This window comes from Ammospiza caudacuta, chromosome 4, assembly GCF_027887145.1.
Source record: "Ammospiza caudacuta isolate bAmmCau1 chromosome 4, bAmmCau1.pri, whole genome shotgun sequence".
NCBI lineage: Eukaryota > Metazoa > Chordata > Aves > Passeriformes > Passerellidae > Ammospiza > Ammospiza caudacuta.
Genome location: NC_080596.1, coordinates 19,316,023 through 19,330,236, shown reverse-complemented (window position 1 = coordinate 19,330,236; position 14,214 = coordinate 19,316,023). Strand labels below are relative to the sequence as shown.

General features: G+C 41.9%; 1 protein-coding gene across 1 annotated transcript in view; it reads left to right on the top strand.

Moving 5' to 3' along the window:
- The window catches only part of ADGRL3 (adhesion G protein-coupled receptor L3), a 482,163-nt gene that overhangs the window by 274,818 nt on the left and 193,131 nt on the right, over window positions 1-14,214 (top strand). The window contains exon 5 of the mRNA XM_058804039.1: window positions 6,510-6,619. Coding sequence (XP_058660022.1) covers window positions 6,510-6,619 — 110 coding nt within the window. The remainder of the gene's footprint in view (window positions 1-6,509; window positions 6,620-14,214) is intronic.

The following is a 14,214-nucleotide window of genomic DNA, read 5'->3' as shown; positions in this document are numbered from 1 at the left end:
TATAAATGTAAAGGACATTACATGATGAAGCACAGAGGAAAAAGCTTTTGTTGCTTGGGGGAGCTCTCATTTGGAGGTTGATGATGAATCACATCATCCCTGCTGGCAGGTCCTGCCCTAGACCTCAGATTACTGGCCTGGGGTGTCCCCGGCAGCTCAGCAGATAAACCAAGTTCAGGAGTGCCCCAAATTTTTATTAAAAATTCTTAAATCTTGTGAATTTGCTATTAAATGCCTCTTGTTAAATTTAAGGGCCTTATCAATGAGTTGAAACACTGCAATTATTTTTTTTGGTTTTTAGTCTGTAAACCTGGTATTTAATTTATTTCCAGGACCTGTTTTCCTTCTTGCTCCCAGGCTCTCTATAACATATCAAGGTAGTCCCTTTGGTGACCTTTGCAGCTCATATTTGGTTTGGCTGTGCAGGATTTTTCTGGTGTTTTGCTGGCTGGGATTTTGGGGTGGTTTTGGAGGCTTGTTTTCCTTCAATTTTCCTTTGTTCAATATACAGTAATAACAAGGGGAATTAAATAGGTTGGAGCTATAGAAAGAGGACTCCTTTTCCCATCAAACTTTATAAGATTTTACAATAATCATAGCAGTTTAAATGTATCTCGTTGGCATTTCTGCACAGAGGCACTAGGTGAGGCTGCAATTAGAGTGCTCTGCCTCATCCTGTATTAGTTTGATCACATAAGAAGCAGCCTATCTGACAGCTCTAGCACCTGGATAATTAAAACCTGTCAATAAAACAACAAAATGCACTGTGTAGTGGGACTCGTCTGTGCTAGCATTAAACACCGCAGATAATTATATCGCAGCAGAGGTTGCAAAGCCAGCCTCTCAGTGCTCTGAAAGATCAATAAAAAGGCCCATTCATAATGAAAAAAAATGCTAGAGAAACTGGATTTTCATCTCCCTGTCATTAGATGCTTTGCTTTTAAGGTTTTGCAGAGGCAGAAAAAGATTCTGTTGAGGAATTCTTTGTTTCTGGAAGCTAAACAGGTGGGGGATTTAGCTTTGCTTTTGTGCAGTGCATTACTGAAAGCAAATGTGCTGAACCCAAGTCTTTTCTGGGGGCTTAGAGTTCTGTTCTCCACTGCCTCCCTTTTCTGCTTGCCTTTTCTTTTTTCCCTTTACCCCTTATTTCCAACCCATCATGTGAGCTCCACTTTTTAGTGATATTTCTCTTTGCTTCCTGTTTACTTTTTCCAGGGCTTTTTTTTTTTTCCTTGGCTCTTCCTAAAGGGCTAATTTGGAAATATCATATATTGACAGGGGAGAACACACTCCTGGCTGACTTATTTGCTGCGACAGCCTCTTTCTTAAAGCACTCATCCAGAGAGGAGATTTTTGTGTTCCAGGGAAGGAAAAGCATGTCTTGCAGCATTGCCATGAAGGATAATGAATTAAGTCTGTCTGTTACTGTAAAACCATTAGAAAAGCATAATAGACCTTGAGGAAGAGGCTTAGATATTGATGTCTTGGCTATATTAGCGTGCCTGGGCACACGATGGCTGCCTTGTCTTTGCAGAAGAAAATAAAGTCTGTGTAAAGTAGGTGTTTCAGCTGAGGGCAGGGAGAAGAGCACTGCTGCCAGAAAAACAAGACACTCTATGAAACACAGGTGAGTGGTTTGGTTGGCACACGTGGGCATTAAGCTTCCTTGTTGGAAGCTGCTCTAGGTGGAGGGTAGCACAGCTATGAGCAGGGGCTGGATGTGGCAGCTCAGTACCTGCCCTGTAAATCTAAGTGTGTGGATGTGAAATTTCCTCATCCTCATGGTTTTTAACACCAGTTTGGACTCTGACAATCTGAGGATTCAGAGGAGGCAGGTGGCTTCCCCAGGTAGTAGCTTCCACTGTGCCATATTCACAGGAGCTTCAGTGTTGCAGGAATTGTTGCTTCATCTCTGAAGGTCTGGTCTCTGGAGGATTAGGAGGAGGAGGATGTGTTGGGGTCAAATCAATGTTTGAGCCTCTAGGCTTGTGGTAGAGCTGGGCATGGGTTCTCGTTGCTCTTCTCCTGATGTCCCTAGCACAGCAGGTGCCTGCCTCCATGGTTTGGGCACCTGCTTTTATTGTCTGGTTCCCACCTAGATGGGGAGTTGGAAGACTTGCTGGTATTGCACCTGCCATGATTAATGCTGAAAGGCTTTTGTTTGGAATTGATCTTTGATTTTATGCTGCCTTTGCGTTTTTGTTCTGACAAACATATTGCCCCAGACACGTCTAGCCTGATGTTGTTGACGTGTCTATGCTTTAAAGGTTTCTGGAAAGCCTGAAAATAAACTGCCAAACTTTTTTTTCCCCCCTTTCTTGATCTCTTGCTAAATATATTAACAATGTCAGCATTGGAAAAAAAAAATTAAAGATATCACAGCAGGAATAAGCAGCTGTTTACATCTAAAGTGTTTCTGTTTTGTTGTCACAAGATGACCTTGTCACTTACAAATCATAAAAATATTTCCAGGGAGAAGAAATGGAAGTTTGCTGAAGGGGAATGAAGTTTTGGTGTTGTTTTTAGTTAAAGTCTGAACAGAGAGTTGTAAGCAGAGTTGAGCCCTGCAGCTGGTCCTGAACTCAAATGTTTCCTTCAGTCCCACTGCTATAAATGCAAAGCAAATGACAAATGAAATACTATTCCTGTTTCACATTAAAACTCCTGAAAGTCATTTTCCACTGGAACTGAGAGAAGTTCTGCAAAAATAATCCATGTTTTCCGTTACGGTGTATTTGTTACAGTGGATTGACACCTCACTTCTAGATTAAACACTTTTCCACATATCCAGATAGAAAGACAAAAAGGGGGGTCTTAACTAGTAGGAATAAATACAGCTGGAAAGAATGCATAGGAACATAGGAACCCCCCCTTTTTTTTTCTCTTTCTTTCTGGTTTGTTTTTTTGTTTTGGTTTTTTTTTTTTGGTTTTTGTTTTTTTTTTTGTTTTTTTTTTTTGTTTGTTTGTTTGTTTTTTTGTTTGTTTGGTTTGGGTTTTTCTTGTCTTTTTTAAAAATAATCTTGCAACAATTTGCACTTTTCACAGTAGGGTGATTTTTTCCTCTCCAAAACATAGATGCGAATAACATGAACTTAGGTTTATGAGATGATGGATGTTTAAAGGCTGCCAAGTACCTTGGACTGACTTCAGGAGAATTTGGAATATTCTCTTTTCCTGAACGTACAGGAACAGATAGGAATTGGTGTCTCAAGTTGGGCTGCAAATGCTGATCCTGGGTTTTGCTTTGGTTTCTGGTCTCTTGGTTGGTCTTGCTGAGCTGAGTGGACACTTTTGGTTCAGAGAAAGGGTCTACAAATCCCAGCAGCAGTTAGGGAGGTGGCTCAAGACATGGAGAGGGTCTTTGAGAACCAGTGTCTTTACTCAGGTGCCCACCTTGCACTTCAGGATGTACCAGGGAAAGAGGAATGATGCATAAAACAAACCAACGCACACACAAAAAGCTGGCTATAAATTTCTTGTCAGATTTCATAATAACAAACAACAAGGTGAGCTTAAACCGCTTGAGGGGCTACTTCAGTTCTCTTGTGTCTCCAGAACGTTTGTTTTTAAAATGCTGGACAAACTAATAAAATGGAAGCTGTTTTTTTTAATAGCATAAAATTATCTATCTGATACCCACTGCTAAGCCTCACAACTTGTAGGAGTTTGGAGCAAGTGTTGCCAAGACCCAGGTGCCAGGAAATCCCAAGATTCCATGTAAAATCCTGTGATTTACAAGGAAGAGCTCATGGCCTGGTTTGCTGGAAATGAAGTATAGCAGGAATACATTATGGGTTTTCTCCCTGTGATTTTCAAGGCTACAGATTCATCATCTTTTACACATCTCCTTTCCCATGTCACTTTTTGCATGTCACTTAGTGTCACCTGGGCCTTTAATCTGTCTGGAAAGAAATATGACAAAGCTGAAGGGACCAAGAAGCTGTTGTAAAAGGGATAAAATGCATGAGCAAAGGCAGAGCAACCAGAGTTCTAATGATGAGTGGTTTTTACTTCTTTCTCCCCTTAAAATTTCCATAGCCTGATGTCTGACAGTAATAGCTCATTGAACAGGCATTAGGTTTTTTCCTATGGTTTTTAGTGTAAATTGCCATCATCCCTTTAAGTGTGCTGGAATGAGAAACTTCCGTGTTTCACCCTGGGGTGATAAAAGGAAGCTCAAAATGCAAAGTGCCAGATTCAGTTTTGCTGCCCATAGGAAAGGAGTGTGAAAAAGAGAGGAGGTTGAGTTCTTCTGGTTTTCATTTTGGGGTTTGTTTTTTGGTTTGGGTGGGATTTTTTTTGTTCTGCTTTTTTCTAGTTTTTTTTTTTGTTTTGTTTTGTTTTGGTTTTTTTTGTTTACTTTTAATATGAACCCTTTTAAAGTTAATTTTGTGAGTTACTGACACGACATAGTATTTGTGATTTTGAGAGTTTTTCATTTGGTTTTCTGTGTTTCCTCCCCAAGGTGGCACTGATAATTTGATCTCACCTTCTTTGAAAGTTCCTGTGCTTGGTAGGCTTTGCCATCCCCCATTCCAGGAAAGTGTAGGGGGGCTTCAGGATGTCCTAGAGTTGGGGGGAAAAGCTTCTGCATTTCTGTACATCCTGCATTCCCCATTCAGACCCTTGTATCATGAAGCTTTTAGTCTTTTTGGTGAGATTGCAGAAGGTAGCATTTGAGGAGGTTAAAATGTGCTGTTCACATACAAGTTTCCAGGTTGTATTTTCACTTCTGTTTTATGTAGCCAAGTTCTTGCATTAAAAAGAAAGGACCACAAGGAAATGCTTGACCACTCAAAGCAAATGCTTCCTTGCAAACAGAAAGGAAACACAACACAGATGAACCCTAAAGGTGGTTGTTCCTCCCTCCACCTCCAGTTCCTCCTAGTTCTGGATCTTTACTGGTGATTTTGAAAGGTATCTTTGATCCATTGCTGTTATTCTGTGTAATGTGGCCAGTGCTGTCCCTTCAGCCAGGAAGACTATTGATTAGACCAGTGAAATTGCTTTTTGAAAGGCACATTGCACCCAGTAAAGGATTTTTGTTGAAAGTGAAATTCTGGATGATGTTCAAAGCCTCTCCTGGAAAACTGCCCACTTGAATGGTCTGAGCTACCTGTGATATCCCAGCATGGGTGAGGACATTATCTTTTTTGTTAAGGAAATTATTTTTCTGTCTGTATAACAAAACTAGTCACTTGCTGTGATAACTATTGTCTTTCAGCTAGAAAACAGGAGAATGTCCCAGCCCTCTGGATTATCTGGGATCCAGCAAAACAGCCTGATGAGCAAGCGTATCCGCTCTTATTATTCTTTCCATAAAATTAAAGAAATTATGGAGCTTAAGGCAATTGCTAATGAATCAATTTTAATTTACAGGCTCAAATAAAATCCACATTAAGGCTGACAAACTGTAGCTTCAGGTAAACACGAAGCATTTCTACTGCAGACCTAAATGAATTCTGTGCTGGATGTAGCTTCTGCCAGAACAGCAGAAGGGTCAGGGGTCCCATTTCATGTCAGAGGAGGCAGAATCCTTATGGAAATAGATGCAGTGGTCTAGCCCTTAGGAGGTCTCTTTCTGGTGTGCAAAAGCAGAAAAATCAAAGACTAATAATATTTCTCTCTCTTTTTTTTTATTTAAACAAACAAAGAAGCAGATGATTTTTCTCTATGGAATCACTGTTTGCTAAATGCTTTTGCATCACTAATTGTACATTAGAGGTGTTTGTCCCATGAATTCAGAGGCGAATGTGGCTTTCTACACATGGACCAGTATATGCTCAGGAAGAGCATCTTGCAGAACCCAACCTCTGTGTCTGTTCTCCTAAGCTGAACGATGCTCTCTGCAGCAGGCAGGGTCAGTTCCTTCTGTGTCTTCTTCATTGAGAGCAGGCTTTTTGGAAAAAGTACCTCATTTCAGGAGGTGCATCCATGGTGGGCAGAATGATGGAATAAAGCTTAGCCATTTGTGCCTAATGCAAGGGTGTTGTTTTGTGAATGATCAGACTGGGAAGTTTCTCTAACAGGCTTTGTATGAAAACATTGTTTTGGTTTTTAGACAGCTTATTTGGTGATATTTTTTTTCCTCCCACTCAAGTCTTGCTGTTTCTAGTCTTTGCTTTGGCTTAAAGAGTGTTATACAAGATAACTGGTTTTGAGAGAACACTTTATAAAATGTTGCAAAACATATTGTTATGTCTGCTATAAAACATGCAATGATTATTTTTGCTGCCGTTGTTGGTTTAGTCCTTGCATTTTATTTTTGGGGATGCTAGTATTAAAGAAATACCTCCTGGAGGGGAAGGGCTGTGCCACCATGCCTCTCCTCTTTTGGTAATAAGCTGATGAAGATGTTGGTGTTTGCCATCAGCCTCACTGCTGAGCTTCCCCAGGGGATGTTGTAGTCCTGGCTCCTGCATCTTTTTGACACTGCAGGGGCCACTCAGCTTCTTGAGCTGTCCTTCTGTCTGGTCTGTTTCCTGACTCTTGTCTCTGTTGCTTTCCAGGTGCAGTAATCGGACCCAGTGTGCAGTTGTTGCTGGCCCCGATGTGTTCCCAGACCCGTGCCCCGGGACCTACAAGTACCTGGAAGTGCAGTATGAGTGTGTCCCTTACAGTATGTATCCTGATATATTTGCACTTGTTATTTCAGTAGAGATTTATTGTGGAGATTAGGACAGCCTTGAGCTTGTCTCTTGTTGCTCAAGGGTGAGTAAAGCAGCCCATGTGCATCATATGAGACTGAGCTGATAAGATATGAAAAATTGTTTTCTGTGTCAGGTTTGTGCTTAGGTTAAAAATATCCTAATAATGTCTCCCATGCTGTACAGCATAACAGTGACATACCATCTTCTGGAAAACACTTGGGAAACCCCATTAGAGAAAGCAAACCAGAGGAATGAAGCCCTATTGCTGGCTAACAGCTTCTCTTTACAGAGGTTTATTCTTGTAATCATACAGCATTGTGCTTTGACTGACCTATGTCCATGTAATTGATAGCATTTGATAAGTGCCTTAAATACAGTATTGTATCACCAAGGAGGTAGGAAGCTGTTGTTTTGGGTAATTTGATGTTTGATTGTAGAAAAGTACTAATTTATAAGCTTCCAAAGTTACAAAGGCAAATTAGAGGCAAGCCATTTAGACTGAATTTTTGAGGGTAGAAAGCCAGTCACCTGAGATGACAACAATATGTGCCAAGTGGGAAATTCAGAGCCACAAAAAGTTGTGTACCTCAGAATTTGTTTTCTGTAGAAACCAAATTTGTTACATGCAGGTAAGGCCCTACTGCCAAAAAGGGCGTACATGAAAAAGGAAATAACAATGATAGTATTGGAAAGTGCACTTTTTGTTAGCAGTTGTAGAGAGCTGAGTGATGAATAACAGCACTATTTCCAGGTTTTCTGTTTGAGCAGGCCAACGCTTATTGTAGCACACCTCTCAAAATAATAAAGCAGGTATGGGAATGTATGCTTTCAACCCACAGTGTTGTATTGAGAGAGCAGCAGGAGGCATCAATCTGCTGAAACCCAGAGTTTGGCTCGGGGACTAAGACCATCTTTGTTGCCTCAAGCAGGGGCTGCCAGAGAGCAGACGTGGCTGAGCAATGGCAGGCACCCTGTGCAGAGGGGAAAGCAGAGCCCACAGCCCCTGGGGTGGTCCCTATGCCCCAGGCAGGAGGTGGCCACTTGCCTGCTGCCACAGCCTGAACAGGCTGTGTGGTCTTTGGTTTCTGTGAAACTCCCAGCACCACCTCTCTGAGTAAAGGGGACCTCTCTGTTGAGGGACTCAGATACTCTGCTGGCAGCAGTCTCAGTGTGTCCAGATTTGATTTTTCTAAACAAAACTGTGAAGCTTCTAAATGCAGTGATGGAATACTTTTTATGGGGTGAGCTATTAAACTCATGTTTAATGGAAAGATTGACATCAGGCCTTAGGATCTACCCTATGAAGCAGAATATACTCCAAATTATAGTTTAGAGTTATTCCACTCTAAATGAGGCTTTTCATTTCAGAAGCAACACTGTGCATGGAAAGGGTTAGGGAAGATTGGTTTCAACTTATCACAGCAGGTTGTATTTCCCTGTGATTTTTGATTTGCATGAGGGTATGCTGTTCCCTCCAGAGACTGGGCTGGTAAAGCAGTAGTCATTACCTGGTACCCCTCCACAGCCTTTGTTGCACATAAAACAAAGAGGAATAGTGGTGCCTTGTGAGAAAGGCAATATGTCAGTATTGCACCCCAAAGTGTTAATTGGCCCTGTGTACAAGAAGTAGAATAACTCTTGTGAGAGGCTGCTCAGTAATAAATGTACAGTAGGGATTGAGTATTTTTTAATGATCTGAATGTAGGGAGGAGAAGGATGACAACTGACATGCTGCTTTTACAATTAAGGTAGGAGCTTTGATGGCTGCTTCCTCCACTTCTTTATGAATCAAATATGGGGCCTCTGCAAGTAGAGTTAGGGGGGGAAGACAAAGGACAGGCACATGATGAAATAGGATCTAGTATTCTGAGGTTGTTGTTGTGTGTTACCTAGGAAATTTTGGGTCAAATCTTCATGTGTTGTTATTCTGTGTAGCAGCAGTGAACTAGGTTGTGTTTAAGCAAACTGTGTCCCTTCAAATGCTGGCATGGAGTGGGAAACCTAGAGCTCCATTTTATTCTTTTCCTGCCTTAGTCTGTGCCTGGCTTTGTTGCTGCACCTCTATTTCTTCCCTCAGAATGGTCAGATTAACGCTGTAGATAGATGTTCCCCACCTGGGCCCCATGAGTGTCCCATAAGTGAAAGCCACCCAATTGATGGGGAAGGTCTGGTCAGCTCTGGGCAAGTAGGTCAGCAAAGGCATGTCTGGACCAAAGCCATGCCTGGTGGATGAAATCTGTTCCTTCTTTTCTGCCCTGTTACTGTCAGAGGTCAGCTCTTGTCACTGAGCCCACATGCCCCTGTGCAGCCAGCCTTTGGGAGTGGTGGGCTCGGCCGTATGGCCATCTGCTAAAGGAGCACCTCAGCTGCACCATAAAGGAATTAATATTTCAGCAGGCAGTTGTACTCGTGTGCAATTCCAGCTTGCCTTTGTCTGGTTGGATGGGTTGCTCCTCAGAGTTTCAAATTATTCTTTATGGACAGAGAGTGGGTTTACCCAAGTGTTGGCTGAGCAGCAGAAGGGAGGGTGTGTGCATCTCAAGAGGAGAGGGTTTGGGAGTCATCTTTAACAGCTGTTGTTAGGACTGACCCTAGGCACTTGTGCTCAGTATAGTGCTAGTGTATTTCCTCCCCCAAAGAAAAAAAAATGGAGGATTTAAACCTCCATTCATTAGTCTGTTTCTCTTGAGATTTTATTATTTATTTATTAATTCTTCCACCACTAGCTTATATCGTTTTCTAGAGGAAATCATCCCCCTTTCCTCTCAGATGGGGAAAATCTAAGTGTCCTCTAACTTCAATAGCTCATATATTGTAAAATCTCCTTTTCATTACCCCACACACTGCATTCCTTTGTGTTCACTAGATACCCCTGACAAGGAGAGTTTTGTGAGCCTGCAGTTACTCTCACCATGTGGACAAGATAAGAGATGATTATGCAGATAGCCCAGTCCTCTCCTCATATATTCCTGATCCTGTAGTTGCTTTATTGGGTAGCAGCAGCCTTCTACTAGAATGGATAATCATTCCAGGACACCTGGGCTTCTTAGGTTGCCCTCTGACAGTGAAATGTAGGTGATATCAGCAGGTAAAAAGATAGCAAACCTAATTTGTCAGGCTCCAGTGGCATCAGTTGTCCTATTTTTCTGGTATCAGAAAAAATAATCCAAATAATTTTGTCTTTCTCAAAGCAGGCCTTAGCATGTGGCATGTATTTCTCTTAACGCTTGCTTTAAGTACTGCCCCTTTTCTTCTGAAATACCTAATACTTTAAGTATTAATACTTTAATATTTAATACTTTACTACTCCAATTTTCTTGAATTGAATTTGCTTTTAGTAATTACTGACCAAGAGAGATTTTCCATGGTTTTTCACGGAATGTATACTACTGCAAACCTGCAGTCTGCCACTGCCAGAGCTGTGGACATGTTTCATAGTGGAGAGGTGACTGAGCTGTTTTGTGCTGTGTGTGACTACGAGAAACCTGACGTGAGGGTCCCCTTGATCCAGTACTCTGTTGTTTCCTGCTGCATTCTTTCCCTCTGCCCTTCTCCCTTTACAGAGCAGAGTTAATTGGGTAATGGGAACAGCAGTGGTGGAGGTGGTTTTTAAAGCTAGGTCAACACTCTTATTGCTAACACTTCACTATAATCTTCTGGTGCTTGTACAATCCTGTTGTCATGGTGCCAATATATTTAGGAGTAAATTTTTTCTTATTTCACCTTTGTAATGTGCTAAAGGCCTTCCTGTTTTACCCATGAGCCAGTGCAGAAAGGAGTGTTTTATCCAAAGCTGTACATGAGACCAGTGGCCAGCAAGAGAGCCCAATTTTGGAGGAGCAGTGGTGTTGGGAGAGCTGGCCAGCTAGTTGTCACTCTCATTAGACACATTGTCCAGGTTTAGAGCAAATCTTGGGACGAATCCCCCAAAGGAGCTCTGGTGGGAAAGCCAATACAATCGGCCCCTCCCCCCAACTGGTCCAGGAGGAAAAAAATACTTCCTTGGAGAAAGATGGAAAAAAACTGTTTATTAAACAATAAAACCAAAACAATATCAAACAATGAGACCCCTTGCCACTCTAAAAGAGATGACAAACTGAGAAAACCCCGGGTTGTAGCTCAGCTCACTCAGTCTCTGATCAGTCCCTCAATTGTCGCAGGCCAGGCCTGGCCCAGTGGGCCACAGCTGCAGCTGCCGGTGCTCTCCTGGGTGTTCAGTCCAGACCAGTTTCAAGAGGTCCAAAGAAAAAGGAAAAAAAAACAGTCCAGGGAACTCCTCTGCCTCAGCTAGCTAAACTAACTAAAAGCAAAAGAAGAGCTCTGTCCCACTGTCTGTCCATCCGCAGACAGCGCAGTCGGGAGCAGGAATGTGGAGGAGTGAGTGCAGTGTCTGAAAACAAACTGCGCGCTTCTTCTCTCCCCCCTTCACTCTCTGGAACACTCTTAAAGGTGCAAAACTTATTATTCAACATAAACAGAATGAGACGATTGGGGATAAAAGCATCATATAGTCAACCCAGGGCACACATTTTCTGTCAATAACGTGAGAAACCCAAACCCACCCTTTGGTTTTGCTAATGCTGCCTCTGTATGTACGTGACACTCAAGCCGTCCATGTTTTAGTGGTTCTGCAGGTATTTTGGAGAAGAAGTAGTGGAGTGAACAACCCAGTTGAGGCTCTCTTTTCTCTCTTGAGAACATGTGCTCTGTAGGACATGGCAGTGGCACTGCCCTTCATGGGTGGCACTCCAGATCAGAAGAGGGGTAAATTCCAGCATGCAAGCAGCTATTGCCCGCTGGCTTAGACTGACATTTAGGGATTGTCTGCATTTAGTTTTTAGTTGGGTTTTGAAAATGATACTAGTTGAAAGCACGAGAGGTATTTTGGAATGCTTTCTTCTGTTCATTTCCCTGTAGAGACAACCTTACAGGCTCCCAAAGATCCAGCACAGTGTCAAAAAGAAGATTTAGGTGTACCTGAGTCAGATTTACCGTCAGTTTTCAGATTTACCTTTACTTTTCAGTTTATTCTGCGCTCCCAGTTCCATTAGGCTCTAGGTTTTGGAGGTCACAGAATAACTTGTGCACTGTTGTCCTTCAGAAGCAGTCTGTTTTTTAAACAGGATATTGGAAAATTTAAGCTATAGGATAGGGCAAAGTGCCAAAAGGGTGATGACTCAATGAGGACAAGCCCATTGCTGCATTGATGGAAAGGATGGCAGCAGCAGGAGGGTGCCTCAGGCATGGCATGTCCCACTGTGATGATAACCTGCCTCACACCCAGGCCACCAGGCTTTCATCAGCTTTTGATATTGGGGAGATCTGTTCAAAGGGATGTTTCTTGCAAGGGAAAAATGCTCATGGCTTCCAGGGAAGGATGAATTGTTCTTTCCATTCTGTTTCTTTCTGTGTGGGCTAATGTGAAGGCACCACATATCTCTGGTGCTTACAGAGAATTTCCTTCTTCTTTAATACTAACAAGAGGAAGGGAGAAAAAAAAAAAAAAAAACACAAAAACCCACAGCACATGAGCATATTTTATCCTTTCTTTTCTTACGACTTTTTTTCTTTTTAAACATGGAACCTGAAATCACATTTCCCAGTTGCTGTAGTGATGGAAGAAAAGGTCACAGCCTTGCTAGAAATACTCCTTTTATTGCTGATAGAAGAGTAGATGGGCTCACGTATCAATAAAAGTGAGGGACGGTAAGTGTGATGTGGGAACAGAATTCAATAAAGTTTTATTGTATCACAAGTGGACTGAAGTGCATTTAAAAACATTAAATGAAGGCACACAATATCTGCTCTGCTGGACCTTAGGGCCAGTGAATAGACAGATAATTGAATAATGACATTTTTAAGAGAATACAAGCACTAGAAAGCAAACTGATATTTTCATTGCTCTAAGATTGTTGGTAGAAAGGGAGAGAGAAGGGGGAAGATGGGACAAAATTGCAATCTGAAAACAGTTTAATGAGACTACTTTTCCCAAGAACACAGTTCTTAATTATTTCTGGAGTGCTGTAAGGCCATTATGTGGCCTCTAGGCTTTCCCTCTGTGTTTTCTTGCTGCCTTCTCCATTGGTAGAGAAGCAGTGTTTGCCCACTGAGAGCAGGGCTGTGTTTTGTTAAACAAATGGACTTGCAGCTTCTCTGTTTTCTTTTGCCCTGGGTTTTTATGTTTGCTTTGTTTCTGTTTTCTCCCAAGAGAATTTGGTCCCTCAAGGCCCAGCAGGGAAAATGGCAAATGTTCCCAAGGGATTAAGCCTGACTGTTGGCATTTTGGCTAGTAATGAGTGAATTCCCTCCTAAAGCCAGGCCTCCTTTGTTTGATTTGTTAAATATATTAATTTTGTGCATGGGTTGGGAAGAATAAGTAAAACCAAACAAAAAACAAACAAGAAAAGCCCCAAACCAAAAACCCAATAGCAGACATAACTATCCATTATGATTATTTCTGAGCAGAGAATCTTTGTCTCCTGCTGACAAATTGCCTTTCTTCCAATGCTTACAGTTTCCTGGCATTGCAGTCAAAAAAACCTATTTTTTTTTGTACTCACTGAAATTCCCAGCTTTGCTTGCTAGCTTGTTTATTATTATTATTATTTTTTTTATCTAGAGAGGCAGAAATAAAGAATATATTGCTTCCCTTATCAGTCTTCTTTTACTGTGTGTTTGTGGGGAGAGTGCATCTATACAACAGCCCACTGGAAAGCACTCTTAGTTAAAATAACCTGATACTATGGGCCTTTGCAAACCTGCAGGCTGACCTGTCTGAATAGTTGCATGCATAATGTTCAAGAAGGGAAGGAAAGCTAAGAGCTGGGGAAATAAAGGTATTTAAAAATTTGAAGTAGCGTGATACAAAGGGAAATGAGCATTTTTGTAGGGCACGCTGAAATAAATGGCAACATGGTTAATTTTTGAATATGAGATGAGTTTGGCTTAAAATAAGGAAGTTGGATGGTTTCCAGTGTCTGTAATACATACTGGTTTGAAGGTGTGCTGTCAGCCTTGAACATAATGGATTTTCTTGTGGGGATAAGTTAGATACATGTTAGGCAATCTCCACAGTAGGAAGGCGATCACTACCTGGTGCATCTCTGAGTTCCAGCATGCTTCCATGAAAAGCCAGCTCCTGCTGGCTTCTGTCATCTCTGTCCTTTCCTCTAGGTAGAGGAACATTTCTTCATGTCTTCCACCAATGACAACATGAGCCTTTGTGTGAAAAGTAATTTTTTTCTCTTGCTCTCTCCTGAGTGTTTAGCTGATTTTCTCCTGAACCAGCTCACTGCTCCCTAGTCCTAGGCTTGAAGTTTTGAAATGCCTCCATGTTGTGATGCATTCTGTCTTTAAAACATGCAATGGTTCTGGAAATCTCCATGAACAACAGGTTTTGCTCCCATATGTGTTTAAGTTGCACAAGTTCTCTTTATCAGGAAAGTCACCACAGTGCTGTGCTCATATCTCCTTTAGGTCTGAGATGCTGCAGTGGATGAGAGCTGGAGTGTGGTACAGCCTGGGCAACCTGTGAACTTCTCAGATGATCATGGGATGCTTGATT